This window comes from Mycetomoellerius zeteki, unplaced genomic scaffold (genome assembly GCF_001594055.1).
Source record: "Mycetomoellerius zeteki isolate Tzet28-1 unplaced genomic scaffold, Tzet1.0 scaffold182, whole genome shotgun sequence".
Lineage (NCBI taxonomy): Eukaryota > Metazoa > Arthropoda > Insecta > Hymenoptera > Formicidae > Mycetomoellerius > Mycetomoellerius zeteki.
Genome location: NW_017256778.1, coordinates 144,512 through 165,191, shown reverse-complemented (window position 1 = coordinate 165,191; position 20,680 = coordinate 144,512). Strand labels below are relative to the sequence as shown.

Here is a 20,680-nt window from a genome sequence, read left to right as displayed (position 1 = left end):
CTGAACTGCACCATGCGGATAGTATAGGGGGTCGCGGAAATTGTACCGCAGCCCGAATCGGCGTTGTCGTGCACTCCTTCCCGACTTATGAACTTCGTTCATAAAGTATAAGAAAATGTTCTCAGGAGCGGACGATGGGTCGCGTTTGGCGGGCCGGACGTGAGCGGGCCTTGCGCGAACTCGTCCGGGAGTATAACAGGACCGTCGAGTTCGATCCCCGAGTACTCTACGACCTGGATCCAGAACGTCTCCCCGGAGTATCACCCGGTCCCCGCCTATCACCGGGATCCCCCTTAGCCGCTCGGTCTGCTGCGCTCTCCCGCAGATCATAAAGGTCGAAGCGGTGACCTCCGTTATCCGCGTAGTACCTTCACTTCAGCAGCGGTCCTAACCACGCTTAGGAATCCTACTTATTTTATCTCTTTTTTTTTCTTTTTGTATATTTTCACTAATAAAGTCGCACATTTTTCGTGTTTAAAGCAACAGTATTCGTCATTCTTTCCCCTTTTGGTTTCCGCTCGGTCAAGTATCGCGACTACTCCACTCCTAACCACCTGACGCCGAGTCAGGCGAAAAGAGCCCCGCGTCAGCGGCCCACATTGGCGCCGTTTCATCTAGAAATCAGGACGTGAAATATTTTAATTTGATTTTTTATCGTTTTTTAACCGTGCAAAAATTTTAACTAAAAAGAACAGACCTATTGTGTTGTAATGACTACGTTTACACCGTGCGCTTAGTCCGCGACCTAAACGATAGGTGTCTTTGTTTAATATACAGGATAAAGGATGTCTATTGGATAGGCCGCGGCCTAAATGCACGGTGTAAACGTAGCCACTGAGTCGCTTGTTGGAAGGCACCCAGTGTCGAGCGTATGATGACCATATTTCACGGACTGCGGACACGAACTGCTCCGGATATAGCCGAGGCTGGCCGAATGTGACGTATGCTTGTTGCATGCACAGTGGTCTATCACCGGATGAGCATACTCTTGTCTTTATATTAGTGATGCCGATTCTTAAAAAAAAAGATCGATTTTCGGAATCGATCAATTCTTTTAAGTTTGATTTTAACAATCGATTAATCGGATAAAAAAGGATCGATTCCGAATAATCGATTTTCTCGATTCTTTTCCCAGCAACCAATTATTTAAAAAAAAAAAGACTTTCAAATTCTTACTAATACGGCAAGTTAGTATGAACGAAAGCATTGAAATCCTATGGTTGAACTTTACCGGCACCGGCATAAGTTAAGCCTGCGGCACACGATGCTTGTTTTCCTGCTGGATTCCTAGCTGGATTAAGCCCATGGCACATACAAAAACGTAAGGCCGTAAGCATAATCAGTAAGCGAATTGGCCAATCACGATAGAGACCGTAAGGCCAGCAGCGAATCCAATCTTACGATTTCTTTACTGCTTACGTATTACGGCCTTACGTTTTTGTATGTGCCATGGGCTTTAGAATCTTGCCATCGTATTGACTGCGGTACTGACAGTGTCAGCATAGTAGCCAATACAATGACAAGATTCCAATCCAGCTAGGAATCCAGCAGGAAAACAAGCATCGTGTGCCGCAGGCTTTAACGGTTACGGCCATTATAAATCAGGCTTTAAGCCCGTATCAGACTACCGACTCTGCAAGCCGACCCGACTGCCAACTCTGACTGCCGACCAATAATGGACCAATCACAATAAGACTGATTCAATCTGATACGGGTTTTAGGGCCACTTTCACCAAGCTCAGTTACTAGGGCTGGTTAAGTAAACGACGATGGTGATATTTTTAGATTTAACGGAATATGCCAATCAGATGCAAGAGCTCACCGAGCGCTTAGTAAAGCGGTTGTAGTACTGAATGCGCCTAATGATGTTACTTAAGTCCGTATCAGATTACCGACTCTGCAAATTACCGATTGCCAACTCTGACTGCCGACCAATAACAGACCAATCACATATTAAATCAGTCTTATTGTGATTGGTCCATTGCGCTAGAGCAGTAACAACACATTGGGCGCGTTCAAGTTGACAAAGCGGCTAACCTGCTCGCCAAGCAAATGAACATAATTGGTTGTTACTTATAGATCCAACCAATCATATTCAATCGCTCGGTAAGCACGCCTAGCCGCTTTGCCGTCTTGAACTCGCCCTATGTCTTTGAGTAGCAAAAACTAGGTGCTGTGATTGGCAGAGTACAATAGCTTCGTGCGCCCTTCCTTTCGAAATTAACAATTTGTAAAAATTGAGAATCGTCGATACGATTCTCTGAAAAATTGGATCGATTCCGAAAGAATCGAGAAATAAAAAATCGAATTAAAATCGATTTTTCAAGAGCAAAAAGAATCGATTCTCGATGCATCGATTTAAGAATCGGCATCACTACTTTATATCATGGTCGTGCGGGCAGCATGATAATAGCACGGTGTGCGCACGGCATGATACGCACGCGTGAGGGCAACATGAACTCGCACGAATCGTTATCTGAGTAGGTAAAAATTAGGTTTGAGTTTCGATCCGCCGCGGCGTGTCGTATGGCTGTTACTTCTTCAAACGAAGAAACATTTCATAAAGTTTCATGAAGAGGATGAACCGTTTTATGATCCAAAAATGGCCGAATAAAATATTTATTGTAAGTACTAAAAAACAGAAATGTTTTAACTTAAAACTTTAAACGCATTTTTCTTGAAACGTGTTCTTTCAAATTTGCTGACATTGTAGAGAGGGAACGACTCAACGCAGTGATTTACGCTTTTTACACATTAATTACAATCATTTTCTCCATACGGTAAACCTAAAAAAAATAATAAATTTTTAAAAACAATAATAATTTTTTGGCAATTTAATAGGAAAAATAATGGTAAAAAAAAGAACTTTTCTTTATAAAGGGATAATTTCGTTAAAAAATTTCGTTAAAAAAATGTTAATAAAAAAAAAAGTTTTTAACATATCACAAAATCCGTATGTATTTCTTTAGATTATACCAAAAACACGATTCTGTGTAAATTTCAAGTAAATCGGATGAACAGTTTCTGAGATCCGCGCAAAGCCAACTTTGAAAATGTAGTTTCGAGATAAACGCGTTTGAAGTTTTGCTTTGCGATATTTCGTGTGTTTAGTAGCAAAATATCAAATTTACCTTTAGCTTGCAATGCCTGGGCCATACAACTATCCTTCTACATCAATGTTTGTTTCATCGTTTTCTTTTCTGCTCGTTTTGGATGATTTTCGAGCGTCATCGACCTAATTCTTTTTAATATCTTACAAGTTCAGATATTCTAAATTGCTCCGAACCGCTCGTCGGCACTACAGACACGCTTCACTAAACTGGCTCGAAACTTGATAAAAAAACATGAATTTTTAATTTTAATTATTAACTTTATTTTTAAGACTATAAACTATCATTTAAGGCAAAAAAAAATTCGGATTACCTCCAAGGTAGCGTAACCCCTTAACTTATCCCGCTATGTACCCTATACGCAGTTATTTTCTTTACGGAAAGAATCAAGAAGCAAACGTGGTAGGTTTTACGAGCACGCGTGAATTTTTCTACCCTTGGGAAAAAAATCGAAAAAATCCGCGGAAAAATTGGGTTTTTTCCGATCCTTTAAAACTATATATAGGTCCACCTAAAATTGATAGTTATAACCGTTTTTCCCCTAAAAAAATTCACAAAAACTCGTTGATTTTTTGACCACCCGGCTCCCTTATGTTAATCGCAGTTTGGTAAAAGTTACTCTAAGGACTATAGTACGTTACTACTCTATTGTGTTTGCGGGGTCAGGACCATGGTACACAAAAAAACTTAAGGCAGTAAGACGTAAACAGTAAAGAAATCAACATGTTGGATTAGCTACTGCTTACGTTATGGCCTTACCGACTCTGTTGTGATTGGACAATTTGCTTACGTTTTGTTCTTTCAATTTTTTTTGTGTACCATGGTCCTGACCCCGCAAACACAATAGAGTAGTAAGCCTTAAACCTTAAGAAGATGATCAATCACAGTCAAATGTGAGAAAAATAATCGACTACGATTGGTCAGTTCTTTAAGGCTACTACTCTATTGTGTTTGCGGGGTAAGTCTTACGTCTTAAGTTTTTCTATGTGTTATGCTTTAGCACCGACAGATTTTCATTTATTCCGGTCCCTTCAACACCACCTTGCAGACTAATGGCCGCAGCACAGACTCTTGCATAATGCATAATGCATAAGGGAATCGACCAATCGAAATTCTTCTTTTCCATGGAATGAGAGGGAAGAGAAGATTCTAATTCAAGATTCGCTTATGCACTATGCGTTATGCAAGAGTCTGTGCTGCGGCCTTAAGTCCGGATCTACAATAGGTTTTTAAACCTTAAGCCATAAGAAATGGATGAATCGTAATCAATTATTCTCCTCGCATTCGACTGTAATTGGTCAATTTCTTACGGCTTAAGGCTTAAAACATCTATTGTAGATCCGGACTTACCTTGCAAATACAGTAGAATAATAAGTCTTAAGCTTTAAGAAACTGACCAATCATAGTCGAGTATTCTTTTCACATTCGACTGTGATTGATCGATTTCTTAAGGCTTACTACACCTATTGTGTTTGTGGACTTACGATTCGTTCATTTCTTATGGCTTAAGGCTTATTACTTTATTGTGTTTGCGGAATAACTGGTCAATTTCTTACGGCTTAAGGCTTAAAACACTTATTGTAGATCCGAATTAATACTTCAACACACACAAAAAAGTCGAAGATTGCATTAAAGATTTCATCAACTCAAAACAGCTATTTTTTTTTATCAAATTGAGATCCGCTAGCTCTCTGAAAGGTGGAAGAAATGTGTCAATATTGTGGAGATTACTTTCCAGACTGAAACATAATCTCATTCTATGTAAATAAATCTTAATTCTCACTAAAAAGGCCGAGAATCAATTTATATACCAAATGTAATTGAATAATTCATTTTTTAGAAGAGTGTTATCAAAGAATTATCTAAAATATCTTATCATATAAAATTTTATCAATAAATTGTGTTCATCCACTAGCTTACTTTGTAACGAAATTCATTCGTTATTCATTCATGCATTCTTCCCCCTTTCATTTAAAAATTAGACACTTTTTTTTCAAAAATTTTTCCTTTCGAGAAATATTTTGTAATTACTTTTATAATTGAGAATAATTCATTCTAAATCTAATCACGTGATCCATGCGTGATCTGGTGAAATATTTTTGTCTTGATCTGCATCAGACGAATTTTATAATGGCATTGGGTAAGGAATGCAATATCAAAAAAATTTCCAAAAATATATAATATAATATATTATTATATGATACATTTCTCTAAGCTAATAATAATCTTCCAAGACATTAATCACACACATTTAATGATAAGATATCTCTGTTGAATTGCATTCGATAATAAATTGTATTTAAAACGAAGAGAAAGAATGCGCGGAATATTGCCGCGATTGGATGAAATTTTCGTCCCGATCTGCCACGGATGAGCTTCGCGACATAATATTATTAATAGCTCGTGGGTGAATGAGATGAGTATATATACACACTGCAACATGACAAGCGAACGAATGTGAGGTATAACTATATGATGGCGGATTGTACCCGCGAGGTGCACCAAAGTCGCGTGCACTACCCACTCGTAGGTCTGGGCGGCGCCCGCCGCCCGGACCGTTCTATAATGCGCCGCGACGCCGCGACGACGACTTCACTCTTGTCCTACCTACTCTACTCCTGTCAACACGTTACGCGTCGGCACAGTGAGACAAGGTGAAAAAAAAATCGCTCTCTCTTTCCGAATCAAATTTATCATTCAATTATATTCGTCAAACCGATTTATTGCTTGACGTCCAAAAATTTCATCTTTTTGGATTATTAGCGAGGGATTGTAAAAAAATGAATAAGAAGAGTGAATGATTTCTCGTGAATTTGCAGCAGAATTTGGGATAGCTCCAGAGATAATACGAAATAAGAATGTTGAGTTTCGGATGTGTTTGAATCGATGCGTGATTTACTTGTCGCGTCACATGGCACCGCATCCGGAGAATACGCCCAATTGTGCTGATATGCATCAATCACTCTTATACCTCGCGTATATTATTTTGTTTATGTCGAACACAGTGGTGCGTATATCGAGTGACCGGAATCGAACGGTAGATACACGAAGTTGTAAAATTCCACCTTAGGACTCACAGCGATAATGTAAGACACATGTTCAATTACGTGGGTGAAAATATATCGCGATAATTCTAAAATTGCGCATAACGCCTGCGGAGATATTTCATTGTGAGGTTGTAAATATGTGCTGTTGCATTACTGTCGGAATGGAATGTAGCAATATCGAAATCTTCCTCGAGAGATCACAGTTTAATATTGTAACGTTTGCTTATAAAATTACTATAATACTAATTATTGCAAATATAGTGGTGGTATTTAGCGGACTGATTTGTAACAGAAAAAAAAATTTCTGTGCATATTTGTTCAAAAATAACAATGAATTTAATATTTGACACATTAACTATAGCTCATTAGAATGTAATATTATAGACTAGACCATCAAATCGTTTCGCGTATTTTCATTATACGATACTTGTAACGATGAAAGTAAGAAAGCAATTATGTATTTAAGGAAAAGTTTGTACGTGTAATTTATCATGATGCCTGTTCAAATTTTAGTAAAAATTTCCTAAGAGTTTTTTTCATTTCTCAAGTATTTACTTTGAAATTTTTTAAATTATAATTAAAGTATATGTTTTTTTATATAAGTTTTTCAATAAAATTGAAGCATTTTTGAAGGCATATTTAAAATAAAATTTGATTGGAATATAAGTAATAGCATTTAAATACTTGTATACTAATAGTAAATATTAAAAATAAGTAGATCTTTATTTTCGCTATTAGTGATATTAAAGATAAGTTTAATAGAAAATAAAGCCTATTTAAAAATCTAAAAATGTTAAACATATTATATAGTACTTTAATGTTAAAATTACAGCACTTGATATTTGTAAAATAAAAATAAGATCTTTAAAGAGGTAATTTAAAACAAAAATTTTTTAATTTCAAAAAAATTTCCTAACATAAGAATTCTATGATTTTTCTTTCTCCATAGATAGAATAATAGAAATCCTAGATTTTTATAGATAATAGACATTTTGTGTTTACATATAAATTAATTTATATAACGTCTCTGGTGAAAAAATTTGACTGAAATTATTTCACATTTTGGAACATTTCAGCGAAATTGCTGAAAATTTGTTGAAATTTCACTGAAAGTGAATTTTTCAGCTAACATGCTAAAAAATCACTGAAATTGAGATGAAATTTCTCTGAAATTTTGCTAAAAATGAATTTTTCAGCTAAAAACTGCTGAAATTAAACTTATATTTTTTTTAAATGCTGAAATTTTGCCAAAAAGTGTTTCAAAACGCGAAATAATTTCAGCGAAATTTTTCCATTAAGAGTTATTACATTAGAATTAATTAAAGTCATGCACGTGTGTTTTGTATGTGTATATGTAATATGTATTTATTGTTCTCTTCGGATTATAACGAATCTTTCTTTCTGTTATGTAATTATTTTTAATAACTGCAATGCATCATTACTTATATAAGATAAATTACAAGATTATGATGGTGCACATTGTAATTCTTTTGACATTTTAAGGCAGACATTTTAACATTTCTGTAATCTGCATTGTAGCAACATTTATGTATGCAATCTTGTAATGCACCTAATTTCTGCAATGCTTTCGTAATCCTCCTCTGATACATACAACTAAAGGCTTTAGAGAAGCAATTTCTTAAATGATATTTATAATAAATGTAAATTTTTTTCTAACCACATAATATATACATAAGAGAAGATCAATATAAAATTAAAGAAGTACTCAAGTGTATTGTACTTATATTGAAATAAATCAATAACGAAAAATTATACATTGACGCTGATACAAAATATATTAGTAATGTAAAAACTAATAAGGTATAACTTTTACGGAACTTTGTCTATTTAGGTGGCGAGATTCGAATCGCGCGTTAATCCTACCGATATACCTATGGCGACCATGAACAATAGCAATGGATCAACAATGCAGATTAACACTCGCCCTGACGACATTCGAAAACGGATTATTGGATGTGAGTTCTTTACAACCGATAAAGCCGAAGCTAAAATATAATGAAAGAATTTGCACGATAAAACTTATGATAATTTTGATTACAAGAAAGGAAAAATGTACTATACATAGAGTATGTTTATACTTTTTTAATACTTTTATTGTATCTATATTTTATAGTTTATTTTCTGTAGGAGATACGCGCGTATGAAGAAATTATGCATTCATCCAATTTGCTTTATCTAATTAATCTTTTATTTTATCCTTATTTACTTTCCTTTTCATATATTTTATTTTATCTTGTTTTGTAATTATTCTGGAAAATAAGGCAAATAAACTTTATTGTAAATGATATTAAACGATATTAAAGTATCTTTTTAAACTGTAATGTGAATACACAACAAATAAGAAATAAATGCTAAAATTCTCAAGCTGGATTTTTAGTGCTGAAATAATTCGGTGTGAATTTACTATATATCTAATCCTGCAAACTGAGCGCCGAATTTAATTTTCAATCTTGAAACGCAATCCTAACAGAACTAAAGTAGTAATATCACAAATTAAATTAACCAGCAATTTAATATTGATGCTTATAGGCATCTTAGAAAAATTCTAATATAATTTAATGCTGATAAGCATCTTAAAATCTGTAAATAATTTTATTGCGAAAAATATTATCTTGGTCGGGATTTGAATCTGGATCTCCCATATTCTGGATGGGTGCATCCTCACCATTCGATCTCGTTCCGTTAAGCGCTTCAATACAGCGGCTTTTATATACAACGTACCGGTGGGGACTTTTGAGTCGTTATTTGTTATGCCAAAATAAAGCTCTCTTTAAAAATTCAGCTCGTCCGGAGTTTTTTCGCAGAAAAATCCTATTTTGACTAGACTAAAGACTGAAAATTAAATTCAACGCTTAATTTTTGCAGGAATGGATATGTAGTACATAAGTTCACACCGAATTATTTAAACATTAAATATCCAGTTTGACCGTTTGAAGCCTTTATTTCCTATAATTTTTATTGTAAGCGTCATTTTGCTTACCAGTGAAACCATTAATGTTAATGATTATTCCGATCATATACGTGGTGGAAGTCAGATGAAGGCTCTTAACGGGCTTATAACAACGTTGTTCAACCTTAAGCTCGAGAAATGAATTATTTCGTGAGTGTAAAGAAGGTCATTCTTTATATGTAGCAGAGCTTCAATAATGTGAATCAAGTACTTGCGCAATAGTTCGATGATAATTTTATTATTAGTTTTATTTAAAAAAAACTAATATGATTTGAAGATTTGATTTTACTTCAAAAATATTATAAAATTTAAAAATTTATTTAAAATTATGAAAACATTAATAGAAGTTAGGATATATATGTATAATTAAATTTCTCTTTATCATCGGATTAATTGATATTCGAGGAATAATGCGAAATTTGATGTTTATACGTCTATCAAGCTGTAATTATAGACTGCTGGTGAAAATAGCAACTATGTGTTCTTGTGAAATTCAGGCTATTGTAACTAGAGCCTTGGCATTACCGTTTCACAAGATGTCTATAAGAACATTCAGCGCATGATAACTTATTGTTTGTATCTTTCTATTTCTTTTTTACTTACAAGTCAGTTGTAAAATTTGTTTTAAGTTTAACATGTTCCAAATGGTCCACCCAAAATTTGTGTTAATTTAATATAAGATATATTAGGAAGTAACACAAATATAATGTAAACAATTAACATAAAAAATTTAAATTCAATATTACAATATTAGAGCTATTCGAGCCATGTTAGATGTCATATGCAAATTATATGTACAAGACAATAAATAAGTCAATGATTAAATTTCAAATGTTTTGACCTTTAATATGGTCATTCTCATATGATATATTGATCAGGGGTTGGGGAAAAAGCTTTTTACAAATTGAGGGAAAACTTTTTACAAGTTGGAGCATAATTGAAATATATTTTTTATATTGTTCACAAACCTTTTATTAAATCAAATATGTACCATTTTGATCGATAATCTTTTGTCATTTTTCGGATAGAGCCATTATTCTATCGGTGTAGAACTTCTGTGATTTCTCGGTAAAAAACCGAGATAACTGATTTTTGCAGGTCTCTTTTGAAGTTAAGTTTACTCCATTAAGGGAGTTCTGGAAAGACCGAAACAAATCGCAAATGCCTCAAAACGGTTTTATGATCAATGTTTAGCTCCTTAGATATGTTATAACTGTTCACATGACAATTTTTTTCAATTTTTTGGAAGATTTCATCGACATTTTCCACAATAGGCCGCCCAGAACGATGTGCATCTTTGACATCAAAATTTCCATCTTAAAATCGGCGAAATTAATTCGCTGCTGTTTGTCTAGTTAGAGCATCCTCTTCATAAACACGACAAATTTTGTCTGCGGTTTGCGCGTTCTTTTCTTTTTATAATAAAAAAGTAAAATGTGTCGGAAATGTTCCTAATTTTTACTCATTTTCAAATTTGATTGAATGCGTCAGTATCATTCAAATCTATGATCAATCTATTTCAAAATATTATGAAATAGCACCTTTTTAAAGATATATAGGGTGGTCCACGTAAAGTGTTACAAGCTAATAACTCTAAAAATATTTATCCTATCAAAAAGTTATTCATGAGAAAGTTTCATATATTCGAGGGTCCTTTCTAACTACGTAAACAAAAATCCACCCCCGTTCCCCTTGAAGAGGAGCAGAGGGTAACTTCAAAGTTTCAAATGGGACCCCTTGTAAAATGTTACATATTTGGATTTTATGGGGAAAAACAAGTAAACTTTGTCTGAAACATTTCTTTGGAAAATGCTCCTACCAAAAGTTATGAACATTTAAACTTTTAGCCATTTTATTCATAATTGAACTCCATTGACACAAAGTTGTGTTCACGATACAATGAAAACGAAAACGACCTTGATGTTAAAAAAAAAAAAAAAAAAAAATAAAAAAAACATAAATACATACATTTATCGGGAAACGTAAATACAGATCTACTATGTATTTAGTTAGTTTTGAGCTAGTTTTCATGCTATCAATTTCGAAAATCATGGCTCATTTTGACGTGGAAGTTAATATGTTGTTAATTCTGAGAGAATGTGAGAAAAATTATCGACATACAGCGCAATTATTTTTAGAACGTTATAATATTAAAAAATCGCAAATGGCATATCTTCGTTTAGAAAATCGTTTGCGTGTACATGGTCAATTAAGTGCAATTAAAAGACAAAAAGCAAATCCAGTACACTGAAAAAAAAGATTGGCTGCTGCAGCAAATTAAACGGTCAAATATGGCATAGCATTTTTAATTGGTTGCAGTAGCCAATTTTTGGTTGTGTTAACCTATCGAAATCCTAATGACATTGCGGATAGGCTAATGCAACCAAAAATTGGTCGTTGCAACCAAAAATTGGCTGCTGTAGCCAATTAAAAATGCTATGCCATATTTTACCATCTAATTTGTTGCAGCAGCCAATCTATTTTTTCAATGTAGTTAATGATGATAATTGTGCTAATATTCTCGCTGCAGTTGAAGTAAATCCACATGTCAGTCAACGCGAATTCGCAAACACGTCTGGAGTTGGACGGTCTTCAATACAGCGGATTTTGAAAAAACAAAAATTTCATCCGTATCGTTTGATTTTGACTCAGGAACTTTTGGAAACTGATTATGAACGTCGTGGAATATTTTGTGAGTGGATGCGTGATGTCATGAAAAAGGATTCATTTTTGCAAAATATTCTTTTTTCTGATGAAGCAACATTTACCAATACTGGATACCTTAATAGACATTCCTGGTGAAAATTTTTCTCATAATTTTTATACGAATTGGAACATTTTTCAGAAATGCTCAGAAATATTCAGAAAGTTTATAAGTTTACATCTTCTTTCAGAATTTTTCATACGAGTGAATTCTGAAATATTCTGAAATTTCTCATCCTATAATTTTTAAAAAATATTTTTTAATTTTTTAGATTTTATAACATTTCATCAGAAATTATACTTACAAAAACTTTTAGAAATCTTACGATATTTCATAAGTAACATATGTGAAAAATTCTGAGAAAGAATGTAAATTTTCTGAGAAGTGTGCCAATTCATATAAAAAAAGTGAAAAAGTTGTAAAATTATATAGAAATTCTGAGAAAAATTTTCACTAGGAATAATATGCATTATCGGTCATATGAGAATCCTCATTGGATGCGCGAAGTTCATTTCCAACATCGTTGGTCATTAAATGTATGGTGTGGAATAATTGGCGATTTCGTAATTGGACCATACTTTTTTGATAGTACTGTTAATACTGAATCCTATTGTAATCTATTAAGGAATCATCTTCCCTTACTTATAGAAGAATTACCACTTAATGTGAGAAGAGACATATGGTTTCAACAAGATGCACTTCCTCATTTTTCCAGAGCAACGTGTATTCTTTTAAATGAGATATTTCGTGACGGGTGGATAGGTCGGGGAGGTCCTGTTCAATGGCCCCTTCGTTCATCTAATTTTACACCTTTGGACTATTTTTTATGAGAGTATATTAAAGAGGATGTCACATCTCAATCATTTACGAAAGAAGACTTAAAACGAAGAATACGTACAGCTTAGAGACCCTCTAATCAGAGTCGCGACAAGAGAAAAAGAGACTTTAGTTAGAGACGATCTTTTTCCCTTAAGGGTCTCTAGTTTCAGTAAAATCACACGAAAGAGAGAGGAATATATGTTGTGTTTCTTTCTAATCTTGATAGTTTCTCACGAGTCGTGATACATCTTTCTGCTCTTGAAGATTAGACGACTTATTAGAAAATTAATAAAAATAATTGCAAAATGGTTGGTTGTGCAGCCCCATCTTGAATAAATATAAAGTTTTTTTTTATATACTTGGCGTATCATTTTTACTTTTGCAAGATATGTTTCAAAATATTAATTAGGTTTTTGCTTATAATAACGTAATCATAAACTTAAATTAGAAAACGATGTGAAATATACAATAAAAATAGATAAAATATGTAAATATTGTGCATGTGTGGGCGAAATATGCAAAAATATGCTGTTATGTACGAAATATGCAAAAATATACTGTAATATATAGAGCTCAAAATGCCTAATTTATTATGAAATTTGTATTTAGTTTATTTCTTTATTAGTCAAATAAAAAAAAGAGGCCCTATACATATTTTGGTTGCCCTAATTATTATAGATGGTCAGTAATTGTAAAAGAAAAACTAATCAAAGTCAATGGAATGAGAAATCCATGCAGCTTGCCATTAGAGAATGCAAATCTGGAAATTCTGTGAAGAAAACAGCCAGAAAACATATAGCGAATTTAAAACATATAATATGTATTAATCTTTTAATTAATTCATTAACTTGCATAAATGCACTGTACTTATCGATCGATGTTCACTTTGCCCTGTCTCCCTATCCGCTTTACCCGGGTATCAGAGCAAAACGAATAGTTTTCATATCTGTATTCATATCTTTTACTGTTTTAAAACGATCAAATGTTTAAAAGTTCTGTTTATTATATGTTAAGCTTTAACAAAGTACAATTAAAATTTCTAATTTAAGTTTGTGATTACGTTATTATAAGAAAAAACCTAATTAATATTTTGAAAATTTGTGTGATAAAAAGTAATTTTCAAATGCATATAATTCCTTTCTTTAGAGCATTTTTTTCTTGTATCCATCAACCAGTAATTTTTTTAAAGCCCTTTAAACTTTAGGGTATCCACTTTGCCCGGTTTCCCCTACAGGTTTTAAAGATGTCCGTTCAGAGCCAAAATTGGCCAATTTTACACTTCACTCTTTCTTTTGTACAAAGGCCAGTATTTATAATCGATTCTTATTACAGGATCGTTTTAAGTAATGTCTTAAAACACTAATATGGCCCTCTGATTGGTTCGTGACATCTTGAGACATCTTAAGATAGTATTAAATATAAGAATTGACTATGAATACTGGCTAAAAAGTGGACGCAGATGGAAAACGAGGGATGAAAGAGCGGCGGAGAATGAAGGAATGGCGGCAGCCGGCGAAGGTAGGTGGCCGTGAACGCGCATCTCGCGCATGCTGCTTTGATGAAGACGAGAGACGAGGATAAACGAAAGGGTGGTTACTGGACTGAAAGAGAAAGAACGAGGGAAGGAGAATGGGTTGCAAGAGAGGGAGTTAGGGAGAGGGAGAAACAGAGATAGAATATGAGAGGGAGAGAAAGAAAGGCTGCCCTGGCGGCAACATCTAGTCGCGGTCACCGTGTGAGAGGTGAATATCGTGCTAATAATCCAATTCGTTCGATTCTCCATGCCACTTCATTCTTTCACACACAACTAAAATATCTACCATTTTTTCGAACTGCTGCACTAACGATCTTGCCCGAGTGAGTGTGAGAATCGAGATCAGGACATTGCTTCAAGATGACGGATGGTGAGCGTTTGAGAATAAGGATTGATAAAATCTATCGACTTAAAGCAGACCTGTCATATGGAGAAGCTTACTTCATTTATTAAATATTGAACAGCAAGGATTTTCAGAGGCAACCAAATTATTAATCGTTCTTTATTGCGCTGTTTTTTTTTCTTGTAATATTGTGTTGTTGTATAACCTTTTTCTATTAATATTGGTTAATGTTATATATTTTTTCATACATCTCTCTCTTATGTCTACTATTATTGTGTTGCTTTTCTTTGGATTGATTCACGTTTATTCTTTTCGATTTTTGTTGATTAAATATTTTTTTTATTTAATTTGATGAATATTATTTATTATCTAAATTCCAAATTATCGTATCTTTTATATGCGTACATATACATATGTATGTTTATTATTTTCGTATAAAATGGAATAATATTAAAATAAGATAACTTAATAATGACAACAAATAGAAAAGATATTGTCGAAAAATTAAGCATAAATTTAAAAAGATAAACAAATATGTACGAACATTTACATTTTCTCAGAATAAAATAATTGTATTATTGTTACTATCATTTTATCTGATAACTAACGCATTTACCTTTCTCTGATGCGTTTTTGAAGCCGGATTGAGTAATTTGTGGTCTTTTATAATATTATACATGCAACTTTAGAGATAATTGACTTATTGTTTATTACATTCTACACTTGTAGATTTATCACAGTGTAGGTCTGTCCTTTGTGATTGTATTTGTGATGTGTTATCTATTTTTTTGTACTTAGAAATGAAATTCTATATAATCAGATGTTAAGGAAAAACAGAGGAAAGATGAAAAGTACAAAAAGTTCAGCTATAGAAGATAAACATTATATTGCACAAATTCGACAAAAATAAAATTATTATTTCAAACTGTATTATATTTTTTAAAAGATTAAGTTATAATTAAGGCACTTTCGTGTGTATATCCGTCGGTCATCTAAATTTATCGAGATATTATATTTTTTATCTTAAGGTGAATATTTCATCCGAACTTAATACCAAGCATTAAATAAAAATCAGTTTCTTCTGAATTTTATTGAGTATTTCCCTAGAATATAATATTGTGATCAGAATCATTTTTTGAATGTAGGTTGTGTGCACGTGTATTCCATGACATGCATATTGATTTGTAGAGCTACTGAAGGCATTGGTGGAATGAATGGCAATTGTATATATTTTATATCTATTACATTAAAAATATTTTATGTTTGTGATAAAATCGGCTTTTGTTAAAATTTTTGTGTTGAATTTTTAACAAATCTGAGTGTTAATTTAACATAATGTGATTGTGTTATTTGAACATTTTGTGTTAAATTAACACTTCTTAATTAGCGTTGCTAATTAAGAAGTGTTAGTTTAACACAAACCTGAAAAATCGGCAAAACCACGATAAATCATGGAAATTTAAATTGGTCGTGGAAAATATGAAACAGTCAGGGAAAAATATAAAAGGGTCTAAAATTTTTTTTGAGCTTTGCTTAATACCCTTCAAATGCTTTTATTCCAAACAGTTATAATTTTTTAAGTAATATATATAACATTTATAGAGTTAAATAAATATTGATTTTCTTAATCAGTATTGCAAACTATGTACTAGGCCATACATGGTTATGTTAAAAGAAATGTAACTATTCCTTTTTGAAATTAGACATTTTTCACAATGTCAAGTTTATTTTTTTGTTTTAATTTCGCTACACAGTTTAATACTAAATTTAATTCACTTTAATTAAATTTTATTATAATTGAGATACACATTTTATTAAATATTATATTTTTTACTTCAAAGTGTAAAATAAAAATATACACCTTTGGGTCATTCGTGTCCTGCGCATTTCTTTCTTTTGAAATATTAAAAGCATCTGATCAAATACCGGTCTCTTTTCTATTCCTAAAAATGGTTTTGCATCTAGAGAATAAGTTTTGTGTGTTGCCGCCCTCAATTCGTACGTATCATTCAACTAGAATAACTGCGAAGTTCACTTCTGGATCACAAATGATCGTCTGTATTATGTACATTCTTGTAATTAAAAATATTTTAATTTTTTTCTTTATTTTAGCGTAAAATCTGCAATATTTTTTGGTAGTGTGTCCAGTGAATACATCTATAATATTCGAATAAATGAATAAAAAATGAATGAAAATACTCATTCGAATACACTTCTTTTTTATTCGTCAAGAAACGAATAAATACTTTTTCATTCCATTTAAATGAATATTTTTTGAATATGATTACGAATATTTTCGTTTCGTATTCACTTTTAAGGTTCGTCTACATAGAAGTCGTAGACTTCGTAGGGTTTTAAATCATAAGAAATTGACCAATTCTAGTCGAGTATTCTCCTTATATTTTATTGTGATTGGTTGGTTTCTTATGACTTAAGACTCCACGACATCTACGACTTGTATGTAGATGACTCTTTACTCTATATTATCTGCATAACGATCTATACGATGGGCGTCCTTGTTTAACTTATAGGTTAAATAAAGACATTTTTATTGGGAATAAATAATATATCTCGGAATTTAATGTCCACAGACCATAATGAACAATGCGCCCAAGATATATCTTATAAAATGTTCATAGCATTACTGTGATGTAACAGGAATTATATCGGAATATATGTGGCGCGTTCTATCAAATAGATATTTATAAATAAAAAATGTAGTACTTTCTAAAATATTTTTCAAAATTTCTAAGTTTCCTTCATAAAATTTGAATATTATAATAACAAAAATAAATAAAGTTCATTTTTTTTACTTAAAGTCATCAAAATACCGGTTAAGGAGTAACGATTGCTTATTGGAGCTTTCTTTTTCAGTTTATATTTTGTTTGAATGAATATGAATACTCGTTAAATATTTATAGTTTTTTTTTTGTGAATAAATATTTTTGGTAAACCCAAAATTTGAATATATGATTACATTATTTTTTATGTGAAAATTTTGAATAATACAATTTGGAGTTTAATTACAAATTTTTGTATTCATCGAGCACACTAATTTTTGGTACTATTAATAATAAAATGATGAAATTCGGTATATTAATATATGTCACGAAGAAATGTCACGCAATTACATTATAGTCGCACGCAGTCAAAGTTATTGTTCTTGGATACGCTATTTTCAAATAGGAGGAATGTCATGTTATTAAAAGAGAGCGCATACAAAGTGTTTCAATTTATTTATTTATGTATAAACAAGTAAAAAGTAGTAATTTTATAGAAAAAGTATTGATCTTTTGAATGTAACAAAAACATCTTAAATGTAACAAAAATTTTGGACCCGTATAAATAAATAAAAATGTTTTGAGACTAAAAAATATTGAGTCACATTGATAATAACCCGATAGGGGTCGAAGTGTTTTTTACAAAAGTTTACAAAAATTTACAAAACTTAATAATTATTAAGCAATAAGCATCCCGCTTGGCTCGTAGCACTTTGTGCTATTTATTTTGATTTTGAATTATTTGAGCCCTTATATTGTTGTTAAATTATTTAAAAAGAGATTCATTTCAACGTTCGCGTATGCGAAAATCTGAATTCATTTCAATCCATTTCAATCCAATTTCGTTTACTGAAGATAAAACGGAATATCCTCCAGCTAATGCTAAATATTCATAGAAAGTTCGATTCATATTCCCAATGTGCCGAATATTTGGACACAATGAAAGAATCGTCACAGAATATACAAATGTCGATGAAATGTTCAGAATATTGTATGAATCCTTGTATATATCACGAAAATCACTTGTGAGCGAGCAGTATACATCTCTGCCGACAGAGGGCTGCGGAGAGCATTTCCTTACGAAAAAAACCTTCAATTTTGAGTGTTAACATTCAAATTTAGGTGTTTACCATCAAAATTCAGTGTTGACCATCAACATTGGGTGTCAGTTGAGAGTTGAGCATCATTATTGGGTGTCGGTTGAGTGTGACCATGAATATTCGGTGTTACTTTGATGTAGACACTCATTATTGAGTGTTGTTTGAGCGTTGACCATCAATGTTGGGTATCGGTTGGGTGTGACCATCAAATCCGGTGAATAATTTGGTGTATACACCATTACTATACACCGAATTTGATGGTCACCAATCACGGTTTATTCTCGATACTTGTATATGACGCTCAATGGATGAGTGTAAATGTTAAACGGCTTAAATCTTTGAGTGTCATTTTTAAAATTGAATGTAAGAGTCACTTGAATGTTAATCTTTATGATTGAGAATTAACGCGGAAATGTTGAATATGGATGCAGATTCATTTATGAAAGAAATATATTTTAACTCTACGTGAAACACTTTTTGACAAACTTTCCTCTAAGAATCTGTATTTGTCGTCACGTTGGTATTATATCGCAACAATTTGAGTTTGTCTGTACTTTTGAAAGTTGTCTTTTTGTATTTTCGAAAATACATTAAATATAAATTTAACGATTTAAAAATAAATTCTTTGAATAGATATTTATTTTTTATTTCATACATATATTAATTGTTTTAAGTATCGAATAATGTTATTATGTTGCAGCGGATGACAGTGCGCAAGGAGATGCGACAACATGCGGGAATATCTTGGTGATATTATCGTGGATTGTCGTAATATTGACGATGCCGTTCTCTCTCTTTGTTTGTTTCAAGGTAAGAGACCTGTTCAGAGGAAGAAAAACGACTTTTAAAAAAAATTCGTTAGAACATTATTCTCATTTATGTTATAAATGTCTCGCTATTCGCTGACAGTTGTGGAAGCGGGCGTTTTAACGAGCAATGTTATTCCAATGTAACTATAGTTACATGGAATTTATGCATAATGCTATTTTTATCCACAGTACATGCAAATGCTCGTTTTCGCTATGCTTTTATTATTATATCGGAGCTCATTGAACAAGATATGTATCATTGTGCAGCTGTTATATGCAGGATTAGGAAAGTTACTTTGCAAATAACTAGTTACAGTTACAGTTTTTTATATTCGATCAGTTAATTGGAGAAATAATAAAATTTATTAGTGGTCAAATTATATGATAAAACGATCAATAATCGAGCTTAATAAAGAAATTATAATTAAACTTTTAATACATTTATTACAATAGAACGTTTCGGAATCACGAGTCCTTTAACAAATTCAGCGATAAAGTTGAATTTTTTTCTTATCGATACACAGATTAATGGAATTAACAGTGATAAGAAATGTAACAGTTAAAATTGCTTGAAAACTTGTTGCAAAAGATGTGGATGATGTTGCATAATACACAATAAAATGTTGAGTCGATTAGTTACCTACAACGAAGACTTGATGACTAATCGTTAAAACGCTGTATTGACTAATGTATTGTTCACATTGAAAATAGGATCTCAACATTTTTTAATTAGAAGTTAATCTCAGTATTATACGACAGCATCTACACCTTTTGCAACAAGTTTTCAAGCAATTTTACCTGTTACATTTTTTTATCACTGTTAATTCTATTAATCTATGTATCGGTAAGAAAAAAATTCATTTCTTTCTTTATTACTGAATTTGCTGAAGAAGAACCTGTGGTTCCGAAATGTTCTATTGTAAATAAATATATTAAAAATTTAATTATAATTTCTTTAATTAGCTCGATTGTTGACCGTTTTATCATATAATTTGTTTGCTTTGCATAATATGAACGAATACGACCTTATTGATGGTGTTATGACGATAATCGTAACTAATTCTAGAATACATTATTTTGAGATTAATGACGTAAACGTCTAAGAATTTGCGACAACTACACAGTTATCATAAGTCTATTTAATGCTTTTTCAAGTAAGTTAACCTCCCTTTTCCGGAGTTTCGTGGGTTTAGAGCTTTGGGTTTGAAAATTTTACTACAACTTCAGCACTTTAAAATACGTAAGAAAAACCTGTATAACATTTCGGTGTTGAGTTAAAAAAAGGTGCTGAATAGTGTAATTTTAAGGGGTTTATCAATTTTTTGAGATTGGAAAAAACTCTGACCCGTTGACGCAATTCTGAGGTTATATTCGGTTTCACAGCCTCAAAATACATAGGGATACACGGGTCCAGCCTCTCTGACATGACACTTTTTATTGCGTGCGTGCGTGCGTGCGTGCGT

General features: G+C 32.3%; 1 protein-coding gene across 3 annotated transcripts in view; it reads left to right on the top strand.

Annotated features, from left to right (window-relative positions):
• The first annotated feature begins 5,497 nt into the window (after positions 1-5,497).
• Positions 5,498-20,680, top strand: part of LOC108721757 (band 7 protein AGAP004871) — a 37,377-nt gene continuing 22,194 nt past the window's right edge. Inside the window, exons 1-3 of one of the 3 annotated variants that reach the window (XM_018446490.1) lie at positions 5,498-5,764; positions 8,010-8,133; positions 19,109-19,218. In XM_018446490.1, coding sequence (XP_018301992.1) covers positions 8,052-8,133; positions 19,109-19,218 — 192 coding nt within the window. In that variant the 5' untranslated portion in view covers positions 5,498-5,764; positions 8,010-8,051. Of the gene's footprint in view, positions 5,765-6,174; positions 6,197-8,009; positions 8,134-14,046; positions 14,556-19,108; positions 19,219-20,680 lie in introns of those variants that run through there. The other 2 variants (XM_018446491.1, XM_018446492.1) reach the window with 2 other exon arrangements.